Source organism: Carassius gibelio, chromosome B9, assembly GCF_023724105.1.
Source record: "Carassius gibelio isolate Cgi1373 ecotype wild population from Czech Republic chromosome B9, carGib1.2-hapl.c, whole genome shotgun sequence".
Taxonomy (NCBI): domain Eukaryota; kingdom Metazoa; phylum Chordata; class Actinopteri; order Cypriniformes; family Cyprinidae; genus Carassius; species Carassius gibelio.
In genome coordinates, this window is record NC_068404.1 from 13938584 (window position 1) to 13957624 (window position 19041).

General features: G+C 35.3%; 2 protein-coding genes across 13 annotated transcripts in view; one reads left to right on the forward strand and one right to left on the reverse strand.

Moving 5' to 3' along the window:
* Positions 1 to 19041, reverse strand: part of LOC127965215 (uncharacterized) — a 231803-nt gene that overhangs the window by 210761 nt on the left and 2001 nt on the right. For 2 of the 3 annotated variants that reach the window (XM_052565893.1, XM_052565891.1), the window contains one exon: positions 16373 to 16715. The exons of the other annotated variant lie outside the window; for it this stretch is intronic. The gene's annotated coding sequence lies outside the window, so the exon portion shown is untranslated. Of the gene's footprint in view, positions 1 to 16372; positions 16716 to 19041 lie in introns of those variants that run through there. 3 annotated transcript variants of the gene reach the window in all.
* Positions 1 to 19041, forward strand: part of stxbp5l (syntaxin binding protein 5L) — a 137337-nt gene that overhangs the window by 50702 nt on the left and 67594 nt on the right. For all 10 annotated transcript variants that reach the window (XM_052565874.1, XM_052565879.1, XM_052565876.1 and 7 more), the window contains exons 3-4: positions 7903 to 7984; positions 11067 to 11167. In XM_052565874.1, the coding sequence (XP_052421834.1) occupies positions 7903 to 7984; positions 11067 to 11167 (183 nt within the window). The remainder of the gene's footprint in view (positions 1 to 7902; positions 7985 to 11066; positions 11168 to 19041) is intronic.

Below are 19041 nucleotides of genomic sequence, written 5' to 3' on the forward strand. Positions count from 1 at the left end.
CTAATGAGGGATCATAATTAAAAGCGATAGCCCGGATGCCGCTGGGCCCGGCTCGATGCTGCCAACTTGAATCGCCAGAAATGTGCAGGAAACGACACAGTCCAGAAAAAATCATTTTACCTGTTGACATTTTGTAAGCCGAATGCCTCAACTATCTGAGATCATCACAACCCATCATGTCCCGTTCGTTAAACGTTATTTAAAAAGAGATTTAGCTAGGGATATGGCATGAAGTCATTCCCAGGGTGCCAACATCCTTATCTGCACAATTATTCTTACCCGGAGAATTACAATGAAAGGCTTATATTAAAAGGGAAAAAAACATTCAAAGAATCAGGCTGACAGCTTCCCACACACCCTCATTTCCACTCTGCCCTTGAGTCTGGATACCAAACCGAATGTCCTTGAGTTAAAAACATCAGCCCTCGCTGAATAATGCACAGCATAGAGATGAGAAGATAGGAGAAAGATTGCTTATTCACAATCAATTAATCAGAGTGGATTTACTGGAGGTCGGCAAGCAGCATCTGCATGAGTATTAATGTTTTACATACGAGGTCGATCGACTCTGATATGCTGATGTTAGACCATTTTGTTACATTTTGTACAAAACTTGAATATTTATGGTTGTAGTTCTTCTTTAAAAGCTTGTTGCTGCAGTAACCTCTGACCTCTGGCTTTCATAGAATGTGCTGAATGTGATCAGGTCTTATTCACATTCGTTCAAAAGTTTGAGGTTGGTAAGATTTTTTTTTTTTTTAGTCTTCAGTCTTACATGATCCTCCAGAAATTATTCTAATATGCTGATTTGGTGCACATTTTTTATTATTATCAATGCTGAAGATAGTTGTGCTGCTTAACATTTTTTTGTGGAAACCATGATAAAGTTATTTTTATCCCCAGGATTCTTTGAAGAATATAAATAGAGCAGATTTTATTTGTTAAAGTCTTTATGTCACTATCAATCAAATAATAATTAAAACTTATTTTCTAAACTTATTTTATTTCAATAAATAATTAAAGAACCAAGCACATTTTAGAATCTCAGCAAATGCTGTGTCATCTGGTATTCTTTGGCTACTGTATTATGGATATTGAGTATGGAAGCACGGAGGCTTGCACATTCAGATACAGGGTCATTGTTTGCACTTTTTTTTTTTGTCACCAGTAATCAAGACAACATAATAAACTTATTATTTTATTAAATATTAAATCATTTATCTTTGAGTGCGTTTGTTAGATTGGACAAACACTGCTCAGCGAGCCATATTCCAGTGGATCAGTTTTATTTGTGTGATAGATCAGACCTCAGATCACCTGAGGAAAACAATGGTAATTGTTTTTTATATTTCCCATTTTTCCATTTTATACATGGAACAATGAGACAAGAAGCAATATGGAAGGAGATAGGAAATGACTCCCACAGAAGGAGACAGAATGCATTTCTGAATTCAGATACAGGCACTTAAACATCCCTGTGGCACAAACAGAAGAGCAAGGCGCTAGCAACTCCAAAGCCATGGGTTTGATTCCCAACAATGGCAATATATTAATAATACTTTATGCATTATTATGTGAAATAATCAAATGTATACTCTGAATTCCATGCTAATCATTTTGGATAAAAGCATTTGCCAAAAGCTTAAATGTAAGTGATTAACATGTTCATGTTCCATGGTATATAAAAAGGTCATTCTTAGAATACTATAATATTCCCATGGTAACACAAAAAATATGGTGATTTGTTAATTTAATTAAAAGCACATGACACATGAATGTACAACCATATAAGAGAAGTCAGCAAGGTAAAATGTGCATAATATCACCATTATGGCATGTTAATTTACAATAATCACTTTTCCCATGATGACTATATTAGTTTGGAGCTCAGATTTACAGTTACATTTAGTCATTATGCAGACACTTTTATCCTAAGAGACTTACAATACATAAAGGGATTCTTTTTAAGGAGGCAAACAGACACAAGAAGTGCTTGTAATACCAATTTTTATGGATTGTTCAGAGAAAAAGAAAGAGAAGGAATAAATACATACTTTTTTATTTTTTTTATTTTTTTATGATGAAGTCAAGTAGCCTCGAAGGAGATGAGTTTTCAGCTGTGACTTGAAAATCACCAGGGATTCAGCATTCCAGATAGGGGTGGGAAGATCATTCCACCAGCCAGGAATTGTGAATGAGAATGTTCTGGAAAGTGATTTTGAGACTTTCTGTGATGGTACCATGAGGCGTCGCTCGATAGCTGATCTCAGACTTCTGGAGGGGATGTATATTTTTAGTAGTGAGTGGAAGTAGTAGGGTGCTTAGCCTGTGGCTGTTCTTTATGCAAGCATCAATGTATCGAACTTGATCCGATGCACAACCAAAAGCCAGTGAAAGGAGATAAAGGGAGGTGTAACATCGGCTCTTTTGGGCTCATTGAAGACCAGTCGTGCTGATGCACATGTCAACAACTACACATGCAAACTATGTATTATTCTCTTCTGCATGTCTAATTGATTTCAAAAGGTAACAGGGCTCATATCTGTTTACATAATGGGAAAATAAAATGTTTAAGAATAAGTATAAGAAGCTGAATAGAGTTACTATTTTTAGAACTTGAGCTTTTCACATATATGAAAATGATTTTTGACAGCCTAATCCTGACTCTTCACATAATCTGACATCAATCCCAAACTTCTTTGATCAATCCTATAAAAAAAAAAAAAATTAATCCAGAGGAAAGTTTTGTGACTCAGAAATCACTCTTTCATTGCTCAAGAGTTCTCAATTAATTTTAAATAAGTCACATTCCTCTCATATTTTTTGCATATTTATTTAAAAAATGTTGACACGAAAGGGAGTTTTGAGCTGTAAAAGTAACACAAATACTTTAGTTTAGACAATTTAGTCTTTTAATGGTTGAGTTCATATCTTACTTTATCATGGTTATGATATTTTGTTGAGATGTTTTCTGAAACATTTTTCTTTTTTGTATGGTACTGTATGTTTCATATTTCCTAAAGCAATGATAAAATGAAAAACATGATTATGCAGTCGTTTTGTGTTTTGGTTGATTGTTTGAGCACTTACTGACAGCATCCTTCACACAAACACCAGTGAAATGTCACCAGACACATTCAGACTCACAGAGACTGTCACAAAATCTCTCTCTCACAGACATTCACACATTTGACTGGGGGATACCCACTGAAAACAGCTTGCTCCATAATTGAGCATGGCTACAGTAATGCCAGTGTTTATAATTAGCAACACTGGAAAGAGATGTTTGCAGAAGAGAAAGAAAACAAATTAAATGCACTTTGCTTCTCTCTAGAGATTTTTTTTTTTTTGCGTAAAGTTTCATGAGAGAATAGTTTAGACAGATTCTCTCTCTCTCTCTCTGCAAAACCATCTTGCTTGCAATTATTCCGTCAATAATTCTGCCCCTTTTGACTGATTCATTCCTCTTGCTGTGAATGCTCAGTACATTGTCATATTGTTCATAAACATCATTTTCTCTTTATATCAGCGGAGGAAGTCTGTAGCTCTGTAGGAAGTCTAACAATGTGTTTTTATCACTGTGAAGGGGTCCTCAGTACAGTTTTGTGATGATTATGATGATGATCTTTTTTATGAAAATAAAAATCAGATTATATTTCGAGGGAAATATAATTGCATAAAAATAAGAAATGTCCACAAGAAAAAAAAAAAAAAAAAAAAAAAAAAAATATATATATATATATATATATATATATATATATATATATATATATATATATATATATATATATATATATATATATGATTTAAGGTTTAGAGCTTTGTTTGGGCATTTTTGATTGGATGTGGGACAGGGGATAAAACAGTAAAAACTGTAATATTGTGAAATATTTCAATACCTCAGGTTCTATAATTTATCACTCACTAATCAAAATTACTGAAAATATTATGTTATAACTGATTAGTGTTACAAGAATTGTGTCTATACTATATCCAAATATGGCACAACTATATTATTATTATTATTATTATTATTATTATTATTATTATTATTATTATTATTATTATTATTATTATTACTATTATCATTGTTAGTATGCTTCACAACTGAAAATTAATATGACTGTTATATTGTTATGTTACTTTCTCTCCTATTCATATTTTCATAAACTTTCATTTCAAACATGCCTTTATGCCTCTTAACCTTTGAATAAAGTATTTCTAGGGTTTTGGTTGAATAGTTCAACCATTGACATCATTTACTCACCATCATTTTTAACTTGTATAACAGAAATGTTATGTGTTATGAGTCTTTAAATTTAGATTTTTTTTTAAGAGAAAGAGTAAAAAAAAATATATATATATGTCTACACACAGTATGACAGCTGATCTAGCGTATATTTGACCACAAAGCAAAAAGCTAAAACAATTTGTATTTAAAAATGGGATCTTTAATGAAGCAGAGACTGAGATTCTTCGGTGCGTGCAGATGAAACTAAGAACAGTGGAAAATAATGTAGGAAAATATGACAGAGAAGTTAATGATGAAAAACTAAAGGGAAAATCTATAGATATGAGAGTGTATAAATTGTGCAAATCCAGCATGAGTCATGAAACGTCACCTTATATGTGTGCGTGTTTGTTGCTTTTATGACATGGACACCGTTAGATTTCAACTCTTCCGTTCAATCGCTCTCCTACTCAATCTGAGTCACCATTTTAAACCTGCCAAAGTCTCTCTGTCTTTCTCTGACTCATTTCTCTCTTTCACCTCCTGCCTCACTGACACTCTAGGTTTCAACTCTGCTGCTCCATCCCGTCTTTTAAGGGTCTGAGTCACCAGTCTTTCTATTCAACATCTCCTAACTCACTCCATCTTTCTCCTCTTCCTCCATCGATCATGTATCTTTCTTTTCAGCCTTGTTTCACAATGGAAACATCAATCTAATGACCTGTTCACCACCAAAACATCTCTCAGTGGTCGTTTTGAACCTCGTAAAGCCTTGGCCGGAGCTATAAAGGAATAGATCATCCAAAAATGAAAGGTCTATCATCATTTACCCTCATGTTGTTCCAAACTTCTTTGACTTTCTTCTTTATTACACACACACAAAAAGTTTGGCTGTATTGTGTGTGTGTGTGTGTGTGTGTGTGTGTGTGTGTGTGTGTGTGTGTGTGTGTGTGTATGATTTCTATGCAATAAATTCACCTGCCTAACATTCTTTTAGCAATAGAAGAATGATAATCACCATCACACATGTAATGACACAATGTAAATTTTTGGGTGAACTATCCATATAAATAGGAAGAAGCAGCTTGATTGTCAATATGGTCGTATGGATTTTCTTTATTTATTTGCTGTTAGCTTGGCAAGCTGGTATTTCAAAAATGTATACCCTGACATATGAAATATTTTTTGTTTTTGTTGTTGTTTTTAATGGCCCTTTTTATTAAACCTTTAGATAAATATATGGAGCTCAGATTCAACGAGGCCCAAACAAGGAAAAATAAGTTATTTGGTGCCGTTGTTAATGTTTACACAGTCAAAAAGTAAGATTAAATTATGTTTAAATTGAAATCAGTGAAGTCTCTATAACATAACATAGCTGACTTCTTAAATAGTCATTGGAAATCTATATCTGTCAAATACTCAAATATAACCAAGGCTTTATTCGCTTGTTAAGTCTGACGTCACGTAGCAGCGCTTCCGTGTCCAAATGCTCTATCAGTTACCACGAGAAAACAACAAAAGGTGCTAATATAAACTCACAATGTGATACAATACTAGCGAAAAAGTTATAATCTTAACCTTTAACTCCATACCGAAGTCCTAGATAGCCAGACAATGAAAATATAAATATAAAAAAAATATATAAATATTATTTGTGTTTGGAACGCTGTGAGCACGGACACTGTAGTGTATACCGTAAGTTTGAAAGCGTTTAGCTTAAATGATTAATATGAATAAACAGTGCTCATAAACGGCTGCTGGGGTAGTATTCTCAAGTGAAGCGAGTTGAGGCTTGGACCCGGAAGCAGCGCTTCTTAAGTCATCCCTTAACAACCGAATAGAATCTTCAAAAAAAAAAAAAAAAAATCAGGTTAAAAATACATGGGGAAAAAATCTCTAAAGTGATGTTTTATATAGGTATAGAGGTGTAGCTGTGTTGAGCCTGTGGTTTATCTGCAAGTGGATGTTCATCTTGTTAGCAAGCCATTTGTGCAGTCGATATATAAAGCACATGGTTTTATCTAGAGTTTGTGCATTGGTCTGTGTGTGTTCAGTGGTGATTTCTATCCCAGGCACTACTGAACAGCTTGATTCCTGAACACGTGGGTTGAGCGCCCTTGTTTGTCAACACATTTTAATTAAGCACAATTAAGAGCCAATCAACCATGCAGAACAATTATACCTATGTATCGGCAGTCCTTTCCTCAGTGTCCATCATCAATAACCACTCTCATTGTAAAATCACTAGATGTTTTATTATTGAATGTAGGGGTTATTTCTAGAACATTCTGTCTTTTTCCTTCAGTGTGCAGTATGAACTTTTGAATGTTTGATTTGTTGAACAGCAGCTACCTGACAGATATCCCTGAAATATATTAGATAGTCCTGAGAAATCACACCTGTCTCTTTGACCGAAAAAAATAAATAAAAAATCGGAGCAAATCCGAGCCCACGGATGATACCCCCCCAAAAAACTTGAAGGCTCCTCTCTGCCTGTCAGTCATTTTGCATGTTTTGGAGACATTGACATGACTCTGGACAGTGAAATTTTGGAGAGAGTTTGTACGGTTTAAAGGAATTTGGAATTGTAAAATTTGTTTACACCACCAGGCTTTTAGCCCCTACCAGCTTGCTTGTTGTCACCTGGACTACAGCTTTGCATTTACATTCGTAGGCCTGAAATAACCCTTGAATATAATATATATAAGGGATGTAACAATATCAAAATTTCACAATACGATAATATCGCAATATGATATGAATTATACCATACAATATTTATAGCGATATTAAAAAACAGTTATATTGTATTTTTTTTTATTCATTTATTACAAAACACTTTTCTATGTAAATATATTTTCAAATTCAATTCATTTGTGAAGTGGCAAAGCAGAATTCTCAGCAGTGATTACTCCAGTCCTCAGTGTCACATGATCCCTCAGAAATCATTTTAATTTGCTGATTTGATGCTCAAGAAGCATGTATTATTATCAGTGTTGAGAACAGTTTATTATTGTGGAAACTGTCATATATTTTTGTTATGATTCTTTGATGAATAGAAAGTATATGGACTGTACAGGTGGATATTTATATAAACCTCTTCTGCATGTGGTATGAATGATACTGGATGTGTTTGACCTTGTTTCTGTCATGAAAGTATTTTCCTCCTTTGTTATTACCTGTATTTTACTGTCTTTGAAGTGATTGGACACAGCTGCGTGTACACACGTTTAGATAAGAGTAGAGACAAATGGCATCATGCTCTTCCCTTTCCGACTGTCTTGTGATCGATCACTCCGTGTGTGTTTGGACAGTTGAGATAAATCATTAAGAAAATTGCTACAGGAAGATCTGTTTAAACAGTGTGAGGAGCTGATTTCGGAGTCAGTGCTGTTAATGTCTCTTTATGAGTCCATTAGCTTGTGGCACAGATTTGCAGTCTCTCACTCTTTCTGTTACACACATACACACCGAACTAGGTTTGAGTTTTTTTAGCGCTTTCAAACATCATGAATAGTCCTTCAAAGAGTTTTTACTTGGGTCGCTATGCTGTCTATGGGTTTCATTCAGCTTTTAATGCTGTGCGGAAAATGTTGAAAGTACAACCTTGAGACATCAATGTTTCATTGTAAATGACTGTCCTCTTTTCCTTAACTCTCTGATGTCATCAGTCTGGGACGGCCAGGAGTGGACTGTCATTGCCAGCATGAGAGTGGGGCGGCAGTTCTCCAACTGCAGTTTCTCATCAACGAGGTACCGAACACCCACACTTGCAGGCACACATATATTACAGCACATTTTCATGTGTGCAGCATATGTAGAAATCACATAGGAGGGCAGAGTGCAAATGTGTGTGTTTTCATTTGTAATGTAGGATAGAAAGCATGTGTGTGTAAATGAACGCTCAGCTTTGCAGAGGAAAACGATTAGGTCAAGAGCCGCCTTCCCTCTCAGCCCTGTGGTGTTAATGCAGTCAGTCATTACTTCCCATCAGATGTGTCAAGTGCTGAATGTTTCTCAGCCTCTCTGTCTCGCTCTTATGCACACATGCCACATCATCTCATGAATAACAAGAAGTTAACAAAAGAGGGAAAGTGGGATAGTTGCCATGGTGGCCATTTTGGGTTACAGCAATTTATGTACTCTCCACTATCGCCATATATTTCTGTCTCCTTTCTATAAGCCCACATAAACACATCTAAAGTCAAATGAAAACGGCATTTGCGAGCCATTTTACTTTTGCAATGTGGTGTCTTTCAGAGTGAAGGAGTATATTCAACGAGAAAACATTTAGGGCAGGTTTTTCATCTGCTGGGAATTCATTGGTTGGTGAAAAGTGGAGCCAGACCTGAATCTGAGTTTGCAGTCAGTTGTGGAGATGATGAAATCTTTGCCTCAGGATTCAGGCCAGATTTATTTGAGCTTCTTACATGCTTAGAAACGAGATGGTGGTGAGGATGTGCCGGTTAAAGGTCAAGTTTACCCTTCAGCATCCCAAAGTGTTCCTTTACCTCTTTTTAAAAGTATTGTTACTTGCTGTTTTTTTTTTTTTTTATTAAAGCATTATCAACATTAGATTATTGTGTACTGTTATTGTGTAATGAGATGTCAAAAAAGGTACATTACCGTATCTAAAATAATAGCCTAAAATTATGAATAATTAGATATCTGGCATTACTTTGTCTAGATGATGATATCAGCTGAAAAAGAAAGTTGTTTCGGATGAAGAGAACTTTATTGCATTTTAATTAAAAATGACAAAGACAAACATTCGTTTTATCTTTGGAATATCATGCTCTGCTTAACTGTTCACAGTAAGATGCAGATGTTATACCAGACACTGACAATGTAGTGAGACATGAGACAGTAGGAATTGATTGGACAAATATTGTGCACACACACACTTGACATTTTATCCTGAGGTACATTATTTAGATATTACACTTCAGGGATTTAGTCTTCATCCATATTGATTTTATTAACAATAACAAATTAGTGCTGTAAATAACATTCAACATCACAGGGGATGCTACCTCACTAACCAAATGGTTACATAAGTACAATATATCCCACACCACTTATAGTGGATTACAACACATAATTTCATTAGTGCTCTACTGTAATTTAATTGTCATAAGCTTCCTCTGCATAAAGTGAACATAAAATCAAAATAACTTTGATTTATTCTATTTTTTTTTAATGCACGCCCTTGATCTAATTGTGAATGTGATTCATCATTGCATGTTACTTCACAGAAAAAAAAAAAAATTGATTGTTTTGTAACTTTATCTTCTTCTGAAATAAATTCCCTTTCCTACTGACATCACTTAGGTCATACAGACGATTGGACAAAAGCAAATAGCCAAGATAGCAAACTCTGATCTGTGTTATTTTTTTGTATTTTGTATATATTATTATAGTTTTTATCAATATGTATTAATCTTCTATATGTTTTAGTCTATAAGTTTAGTATTTTATTGTCATTTTGAAATTCTGTTATAATATGTACATTCAGCTTTATTTATTTTTTGTTATAGTTTTAGAAATTTAGTACTTCCTCTTCAGTTTATTGTATTTCATGCCATATTTATATTTTTACAGTATATCATTATTATTATATCATTTAATGTTTTTTTTTTTTAATTGGTACACTCACTTTTACCTTCTAATCAAATCCCAAAGTGTATAATTTATTTTCTTGTTGAATATCCCATTTCACTTGGAAAATATCATCTGAATTATAATGGGTCGCAGATGAGAATTCACATTGACTTTGACATGACACAACTAAAATTCCCTCTCGACATCTGTTTTTCTCTGCTGTTGTCCTTTGGTGTTCTGGTGCAATCTGTGTTTACCTAAACACCATCTCCATGGAAACACAGTTGTCAGTCACCTGACTGATGGATCTGGATTCAATTCACTGAGAAAAAGACTTCCTGCTGGCCCGTGATCACCCTCAAATTAGGCAGTGATTTGACAAAGCGAGTTCACATTAATACTGAAATGTTCTCATCCCCGACATGAAATGTCACACATTTTTCCAGGTTTGTCATGTATTATTTGCCTTTGCATTTGGCCTCATATTTCTAAAGGGCTTCCAGGTAAAATGGGTCAGAAAGACCTTTGTCATCCTGACAGTGTCAGGGACGGTGAAAAAGAGATTTTTCACACTCACACTTTTAGACATTTTCATCACTTTTTGCTCTTGTCTCTCTTCCTGTCCTCCATTAACCATGAACACCATCCAGAGTCTTGTAATACATAGAGCACAGCATTACTTGTGGCAATTCTCTCTCTTCAGACTGTTCCAGTCTCTATCCAAGGAGGACTTTAATATCATGAAATATGCATGAAATGCATGAGAAAACAGCAAAGTTATACAGACAGAAACATATCGATGTGACATAATAAATGAAGGTTTATCATTTCCTAGCAACTATATGAGTAAATTCTTATTTCATTTGTGACCTGGAAGATGCATTGTATACTGCATAATTTTCCCCATCATAGATGGAAACGGAAATTTACTTAATACACACAAGCAAGTCAAATCCAAGTGTGCTATTAGGTTCAATATTAAATACAATGCATGATTTCAGGTCACAAATAGAAAACTGACTTATATAATGATATAATATTTATTTACATGAAAAAGCACAATGGCTAATGCCATGAGCTGTGCCACTGAAACCTAAAAAAAAAAAAAAAAAAAAATCTATAAATGTATGTCTAACGTGTCATAAATTTTATGTATCTTTCTTTGATTGTTAAAATTGGTGTAACTTACACATTGCATGGATTGACTGTTGCTCTAACATTTATTTGTTCATAGGGAGCGCTGGTCACAGCTTGTGCTGACGACACGCTTCATCTCTGGAATTTGAGACAGCGACGTCCGGCTATCCTACACTCTCTCAAATTCAACAGAGAGCGGTGAGTAGAGCTTATATACAGTATACCATTGTGTTTTTCAGAAATGCATAGGCATGTGCACAGAGCACACATAATATATCATGTCAACAAATTAATTTCCCAAGGATTTAATAAAAAATAAGACTTTTCTTTATTTAATTTTAGATTAAAAGTGAGAATCCATCTCAATATTTCAGCTTGAAGTTGCTGACTGCCCAAGGCTGCAGAGCATTGGTCAGAATGAATATGTGATAAAGTAAACACAGATAGCTCAAGGCTGCAGAGTAAAGCCAAGCCTCAATATTGTAATATGTTGTTGCTCCTGTCTTCTCTCTTCTGGTTTGTTTCTGAGCAAGAAGTGAGGATTTTATTCTCAAAAAATGCAATGGGCACAATGGAGCACGTATAAAAAATAAAAATAATAAATAAATAAATAAATCCATCATAAAAAAATATTTCGCATTAGCATACCTTTAGGTATCTTAAAGACCGTATGAAGAAAAAAAGAGTGTGATAGAATTTTCAACAACAAGCACTTAAAATGTTTCCATTAGTTGTTTTTTTTTTGGAGCAGTTTGTAACAGCCTTATAGGGATAGTTCACCCAAAACTGAAAATGTAATACCATCGTGTCATTCCAAACCTGCAACACCTTTGTTCATCTTCGTAACACAAATTAAGATGTTTTTGATGAAATCGGAAAGCTTTCTATAGCAGCAGTTCAACCATAATGAAAACAAACATAATGACTTTATTCAACAATTTCTTTCATTTCTTTCAATTTCCATGTCCATGTTTACTGTGAATTCATGAGAGTATCATGGTACATGCGTGTGAATTATTCTGCTTGCAAACAAGCCGCAGCGCATCTGTGTTCTACTGTATGTCAGAAATGTGTCATGTGTCGTGGTACTCTCGTGGTAGTTGCATTTCTGTCTATGGGAGGGTTAGAAATAGAGTTGGGGTACTCGAACTTGGACTCGGACTCGAGTCCGGACTCGAGTCCAATTTTGAATGAACTCGGACTTGTCACGCACTCGGAAGAATTTGTACTCGGACTTGACACGGACTTGAACATTTTGGACTCGGAAAATATTCCGAGTACAGTCGAGTCCACGTCATGTGTAACAATAAAACCAGCATAAAATTGAAATGATAAATTAATGAATGTCTCCCCTTCTGTCATTTTACTGCACCACACCGGCAGGCAGAAGTCTCCTGCTTGCAGACGAAACACACGCACCACTCACTGGATATCAATGTGGATTAGTGATGGGAAGCTCGATTCTTTTCCGCGAACCGGTTCTTTCGGACGGTTTGATTCAATAAACCGGTTGAAAAAAAAAACAGTTCACCGGATACATAATCCGTTGCGATGTATTTGTTATTAAATGAACTTACGTTTCGTCAGATTGCCCTTCATTCAAGCCCTCGGTTTACCCGCACTCATTACATTAGCACAAAATCAGTTCAGAATCAATCACCAAAAGAATCAGTTCGGTTCAGACGCACTGTGAGTCATTCGGCTTCATGCTGAATCACGAATGCGCAGTATCATCAGCTCCTCGGTTCTCGAATCGGACGCGTCCGAAAGAAACGGTTTTCGGTTCAGTTTACTGATGATCTGAAAACTGATACAACCGGTTCTTGACTCGAGAACGAGAATCGCTCAAAACCGGGGTAGGAAAATTTGACAGGGTAGGATAAAATGTCAGGACACTGGCACATGCTGCGCAGTATCATCAGCTGCTCTACTCGTGTTCATGTTCTGTTTACTACAAACTCAGTTTGTGAATCTGTCATCATTAACTATAAATACAGTACAGATATTTCATAAATCATCCCTTATTCATATTAAACATGCAGTCTAGAGTCTTAATTATTGTCCAACTTCCCTGAAAACCCCTTTGGCCCATACATAATCTACAATATACAGATTAGAAACATGTAGCCCCTATCTTAAAAAAACGTATATATATATATATATATATATATATATATATATATATATATATATATATATATATATATATATATATATATATATATATAGTTTTATCACACTTTCCGATGTTTAACAAAATACTTGAAAAATTACACGCACGCAGTATCATCAGTTCATCGGTTCTCAAATCGGACGCCTCCGAAAGAAACGGTTTTCGGTTCAGTGTACTGGTGATCTGAAAACCAATGCAACCGAGTACCAAAGACAAGCAGCAGCAACCAACAGATGCTGCATAGCTCAGCATTGCAGGATTTGCAAGACCAGAACTGACCAAACAAGCAATGCAACTTTATGATGCAAGTTCTCCAAGACAACAAGAAATTCATAATGTCATCATTAAGGATCTCCTCATTGGCTGCACTTTACCTCTGTCAAATGTGGGGGAGAGGCATTAAATAACTGAAATGTCATCTTTAACTGGAGGACAATATAGTGTGATACAATAATAAAATAGGTTCATTTGTATTTTCATGCACTTGTAATACAATAAAACCTTTGAAACCTTTTTTGATAGGAAAAAAGGATAGTTCTGTTGACATAAAATAAAAATGTTCAATGACAATGACTACATGTAACAGTGGTATTTTTTTATTACATTTTCATATTGCCATTGGTTTAATGGGTTGAAAGGTTAAAATATTAATAGAATGTAAAAAATTACAATACCAATTTATAATCTTTTTTAATTTAATTACTTTGGACTCGGGCGGACTCGACTCGGACTCGGCCTTTAAGAACTCGGACTTGAGTCCAACTCGGCCCCTTTTGGACTCGGACTCGGACTTGGACTCGATGTTTGTGGACTTGGTCTTGACTTGTACTCGACAAAGGTGGACTCGGACCCAACTCTAGTTAGAAAGCTCTCGGATTTCATCCAGAAATATCTTAAGCTGTTTCAAAGATGAACAAATCTCTTAGAAGTTTGGAATGTGGTATTAATTTTTATTAAAGATCAATCCCTTTAAAGGTAGAAACCTATTTTAGCTGGAAATATGTTGACATTGAAATGGAAATTTGATATGTTAAACATTCAATGAGATTTTTAACCACTGACTATAACTCAGTAGTTTAAGCCCTCGTTTAATTTTCTTATGACGACTCTTCCCCAGCTTCTCAAACTCTGCACTATTCACGTAATGGAAACTGACCCACTAGGTATGACTAATGTGGCTTTTGTTACTCTATTTCCCTTGTTGAATGACTCAGGGTCAGCTCTAATAAATGTTGCTCTCATTCAGAGCTGTGAAATGTGACAGTTGCGTTATGGGTAATAGGCCCTTGGAGTTGTATAGAAGTATAGAAACCTTTCAGGAAGTTTAAACAGAGAAACTGATGTGTTCTGTACAAACTGATAGACCTTGAGCAAGTTGAAGAAAAAGTCATGAACTTTTTCTTTCTTTCTTTCTTTCTTTCTTTCTTTCTTTCTTTCTTTCTTTCTTTCTTTCTTTCTTTCTTTCTTTCTTTCTTTCTTTCTTTTGTTCATTCCTTCACCACCTAATCACTTGACGTGTGAAAAAGGACCTTGTCCAAATGTGAATTATTTTCACTGCATTAATTGCAGAAAAAAAGATTAATATGGATTTTTTTATTGTAATATATATTTCATTTGATACTAGATTAATGATGAATACTCATAATGATACTTTAGTATACTAGCAGCACGACCATTTGTACAGTATATCATGTTTTAGCACAAGTTGTTTTGTGTACTTGTCACAATGCAGTGAGGCAAAGTTGGATCCGACAACAAACCTGCAGCTTGTGTGAGAGCGCAGGACAAAGCTGTTAATATTTCATATACAATGATGGAGTTTATATTGAAGTCTTAAAGGCACAACATCAAACATATAATTTTAATCGAAAGGGTCAGATAACAGTCAAAAGAAAAGAAAATTATGATTTTGGGTTCAAAAATCCTTGAGGCAAAACAGCTAAATGACAAAATGCTCGGTGACACTTTGCATTACACATAAGTCCAGAAGATGACAAACAAAGATTCAGTGTGTCGTCTGTGTACATTTGTGTTAAGTTGTGCACTCGCATATGCATTAGCATCTTCATAACGTCAGTGAACATTTTTTTTTTTTTCCCTCAGGCTAATGTACTGTATATTAATATCTAGCCAACCTGTAACTGCTTTCTAATATGGTAATGCGTTTACACTGTGTTGCCCGGGACAGTATGTAGCATTAAGCTAGCAATGTTTTCAGCTAATTCTGTATTCTCCCTCTACAGTATATGAAATCAGTATGACCATACATATATTTGCATGTGTGAGAGAAGAAAATATGAATGACATTTTTTTATTTTTTTTATTTTAGTTTATTGAATATTGAGTTTTAAAATGTTGATTCATTGGATCAAAATCTAACCAAATCCATACATTTCAGTCGTTAGTATATTTGACCATTGTTGTTTTTTTGACACAGTTTTCACACTGTGAAGTCTTTGTGATCGATTATAATACTCAGAAACCACATCAGCCACATGGGACACAAGCATTAGATCGGCATCAAACTGAGAAGCCTGATTAATGAGTGTCAGAGAGCATATTATGCAACAGAACTTAAAATATAACAGTAACATTGTTGTTAAAGTTTTGGTTCATACTCATCTGAAGCCTGCAAGGTTTGGGATAGCGGTGTGAGGTGGTGTGTGATAGAGATTTATGTGTGTTTTCTGGGTATGGCTAATGAGCTTTGTTCCCCTCCGTAATAACTGATGATTGTGTTCATCACCTCATCAGACCGTCTGGAACAAACAAATAAAGTCATGGTTTCTCCCTCCGTGACAGTTTCACACCATCATCGACAGGGATTTCTTATGTGTGTGCTTTGACCCTGAAGTGTTTTATACTTGGCTTTATTAAAATTATGCAAATTCACATGTAATGAGAAATGTTTTCTCAGATCGGTATGGTGCCTCTCTGAGTGTGTGTGTGAGCACGGTTGGGTGCATACTTTTGTGCATGGCTGTTTCAGATGACAGAGATTTTCAGCTCAGCAGGGTCAGGAGAGAAGCACAGGGGGGCTATAAGACTGATTCAAGACACTCAGCATGCTTGTCTGTCACAAAAATACAAGACGCTTTCATCGCACAACAGAATTGTGTAGTCCTATGACGTTCTGTTGTAGCTAATCAATTTGTCTGACATTTATATCCAATGCATGCTTAGCCCAAAGTATACAGAACAGAACTATGGGCAAGCTTGGTGTCATTCAATTCAATTCAATTCAATTCAAGTTTATTTGTATAGCGCTTTTTACAAAATAAATCGTTACAAAGCAACTTTACAGAAAATTATGTTTCTACAATATTTAGTAGTAGCTAGTAGTTTGTGCACATTTGACAGGATTTTAGAAAAAATAATAATAATAATACAAGACGTAGTCAGCTAGACGATGAACTATCAATATTATTAAGTTATTATATGATTCAGTCACACATTTAGCAATAATTGTTAGTTCTGTTTGTTGATTCAAGGTTAGCATCATCTGGGGTCCTCTGAGGGTCAGCATCATCTCTTCTCAGGTGTTCTGGATCCAGACTGGAGCTTGTTTAAATCCTAGTTACCACGGGATGTAAATCCCGTGGCGAAACATAGAAACAAAATACAGACATCATTAGCATAGCTGCTGATCCAACAAAGTAAAATTAGTTTAACCCAAGCTAATGAATAAAAATGCAACTTTGAACAGATGCAACTACACTCACAATTAAAAAGATACATTATTCGAATGCTTGGTGAAAGAGATGTGTTTTTAATCTAGATTTAAACAGAGAGAGTGTGTCTGAACCCCGAACATTATCAGGAAGGCTATTCCAGAGTTTGGGAGCCAAATGTGAGAAAGCTAACGTGGTAGAAGGCTAGTTAGGTACGCTGGAGCTAAACCATTTAGGGCCTTATAGGTAAGTAATGATAATTTGTAACTGATACGGAACTTAATAGGTAGCCAGTGCAGAGACTGTAAAATTGGGGTAATACGATCATATTTTCTTGACCTGGTAAGGACTCTAGCTGCTGCATTTTGGACGACCTGTAGCTTGTTTATTGAAGAAGCAGGACAACCACCTAGAAGTGCATTACAATAGTCCAGTCTAGAGGTCATGAATGCATGAACTAGCTTTTCTGCATCAGAAACAGATAACATGTGTCGTAGCTTGGCAATGTTTCTAAGATGGAAGAATGCAGTTTTTGTAACATTGGAAATATGATTTTCAAAAGACAAATTGCTGTCTAATATAACACCCAGATTTCGGACTGTAGAGGAAGTAACAGTACATCCGTCTAGTTGCAGATTGTAATCTACAAGATTCTGTGTAGTGTTTTTTGGTCCAATAATTAATATCTCTGTCTTATCCGAATTTAATTGGAGAAAATTGTGTGTCATCCAATCTTTTACATTTTTAACACACTCTGTTAGCTTAGATAATTGGGAAGTTTCATCTGGTCTCGTTGAGATATATAGCTGAGTATCATCAGCATAACAGTGGAAGCTAATTCCGTATTTTCTAATAATATTACCAAGGGGCAACATATATATTGAAAATAGAAGGGGACCTAGGACGGATCCTTGTGGCACTCCATATTTTACTGATGATAAATGAGATGACTCCCCATTTAAGTAAACAAAATGGTAGCGATCGGACAGGTAGGATCTAAACCATCTTAGAGCCTGCCCTTGAATACCTGTATAGTTTTGTAATCGATCTATGAGTATGTCATGATCTATGGTGTCGAACGCAGCACTAAGATCAAGTAAGACTAGAAATGAGATGCAGCCTTGGTCTGACGCAAGGAGCAGGTCATTTGTAATTTTAACAAGTGCAGTTTCTGTGCTATGGTGGGGCCTAAAACCTGACTGAAATTCTTCATACATATCATTTTTATGCAGGAAGGTGCTCAATTGAGCAGACACAACTTTCTCTAAAATTTTAGACATAAATGGAAGATTTGAAATAGGCCTATAATTTGCCAGTACACTAGGATCTAGTTTTGGTTTCTTAATAAGAGGCTTGATAACCGCCAGCTTGAATGGTTTTGGGACGTGTCCTAAAGTTAACGACGAGTTTATGATATTGAGAAGTGTTTCTTCTGCTACAGGTAACAGCTCTTTCAGTAATTTAGTGGGTACAGGATCTAATAAACATGTTGTTGGTTTAGATACAGTGATAAGTTTATTTAGCTCTTCCTGTCCTATGGTTGTAAAGCGCTGCAGTTTATCTTTGGGTGCGATGGATGAAACTGAAGTGTTAGACGCTGTAGAATCTACATTCGCTATTGTATTTCTAATGTTATCTATTTTATCAGTGAAGAAATTCATAAAGTCATTACTATTTAACGTTGGTGGAATATTTGAATCAGGTGGCATCTGGTAATTTGTTAACTTAGCCACTGTGCTAAATAAAAACCTAGGATTGTTTTGGTTATTTTCAATGAGTTTGTGTATATGCTCTGCCCTAGCAGTTTTTAGAGCCTGTCTATAGCTGGACATACTGTTTTTCCATGCAATTCTAAAAACTTCTAAGTTAGTTTTTCTCCATTTGCGTTCAAGACTACGAGTTAATTTCTTGAGAGAGTGAGTATTACTGTTATACCATGGTACAGTACGTTTTTCTCTAACTTTTTTCAATTTGATTGGGGCAACAGCTTCTAATGTATTAGAGAAAATAGTGCCCATGTTGTCAGTAATTTCGTCTAATTCGTGTGTATTTTTGGGTACAATTAGCAGTTGAGATAGATCAGGCAGGTTATTTGCGAATCTTTCTTTGGTGGCTGGAACAATAGTTCTGCCCAGACGGTAACGCTGAGACATATAGTTAATATCAGTTATACGCAGCATGCACGATACAAGGAAATGGTCTGTAATATCATCACTTTGAGGTACAAT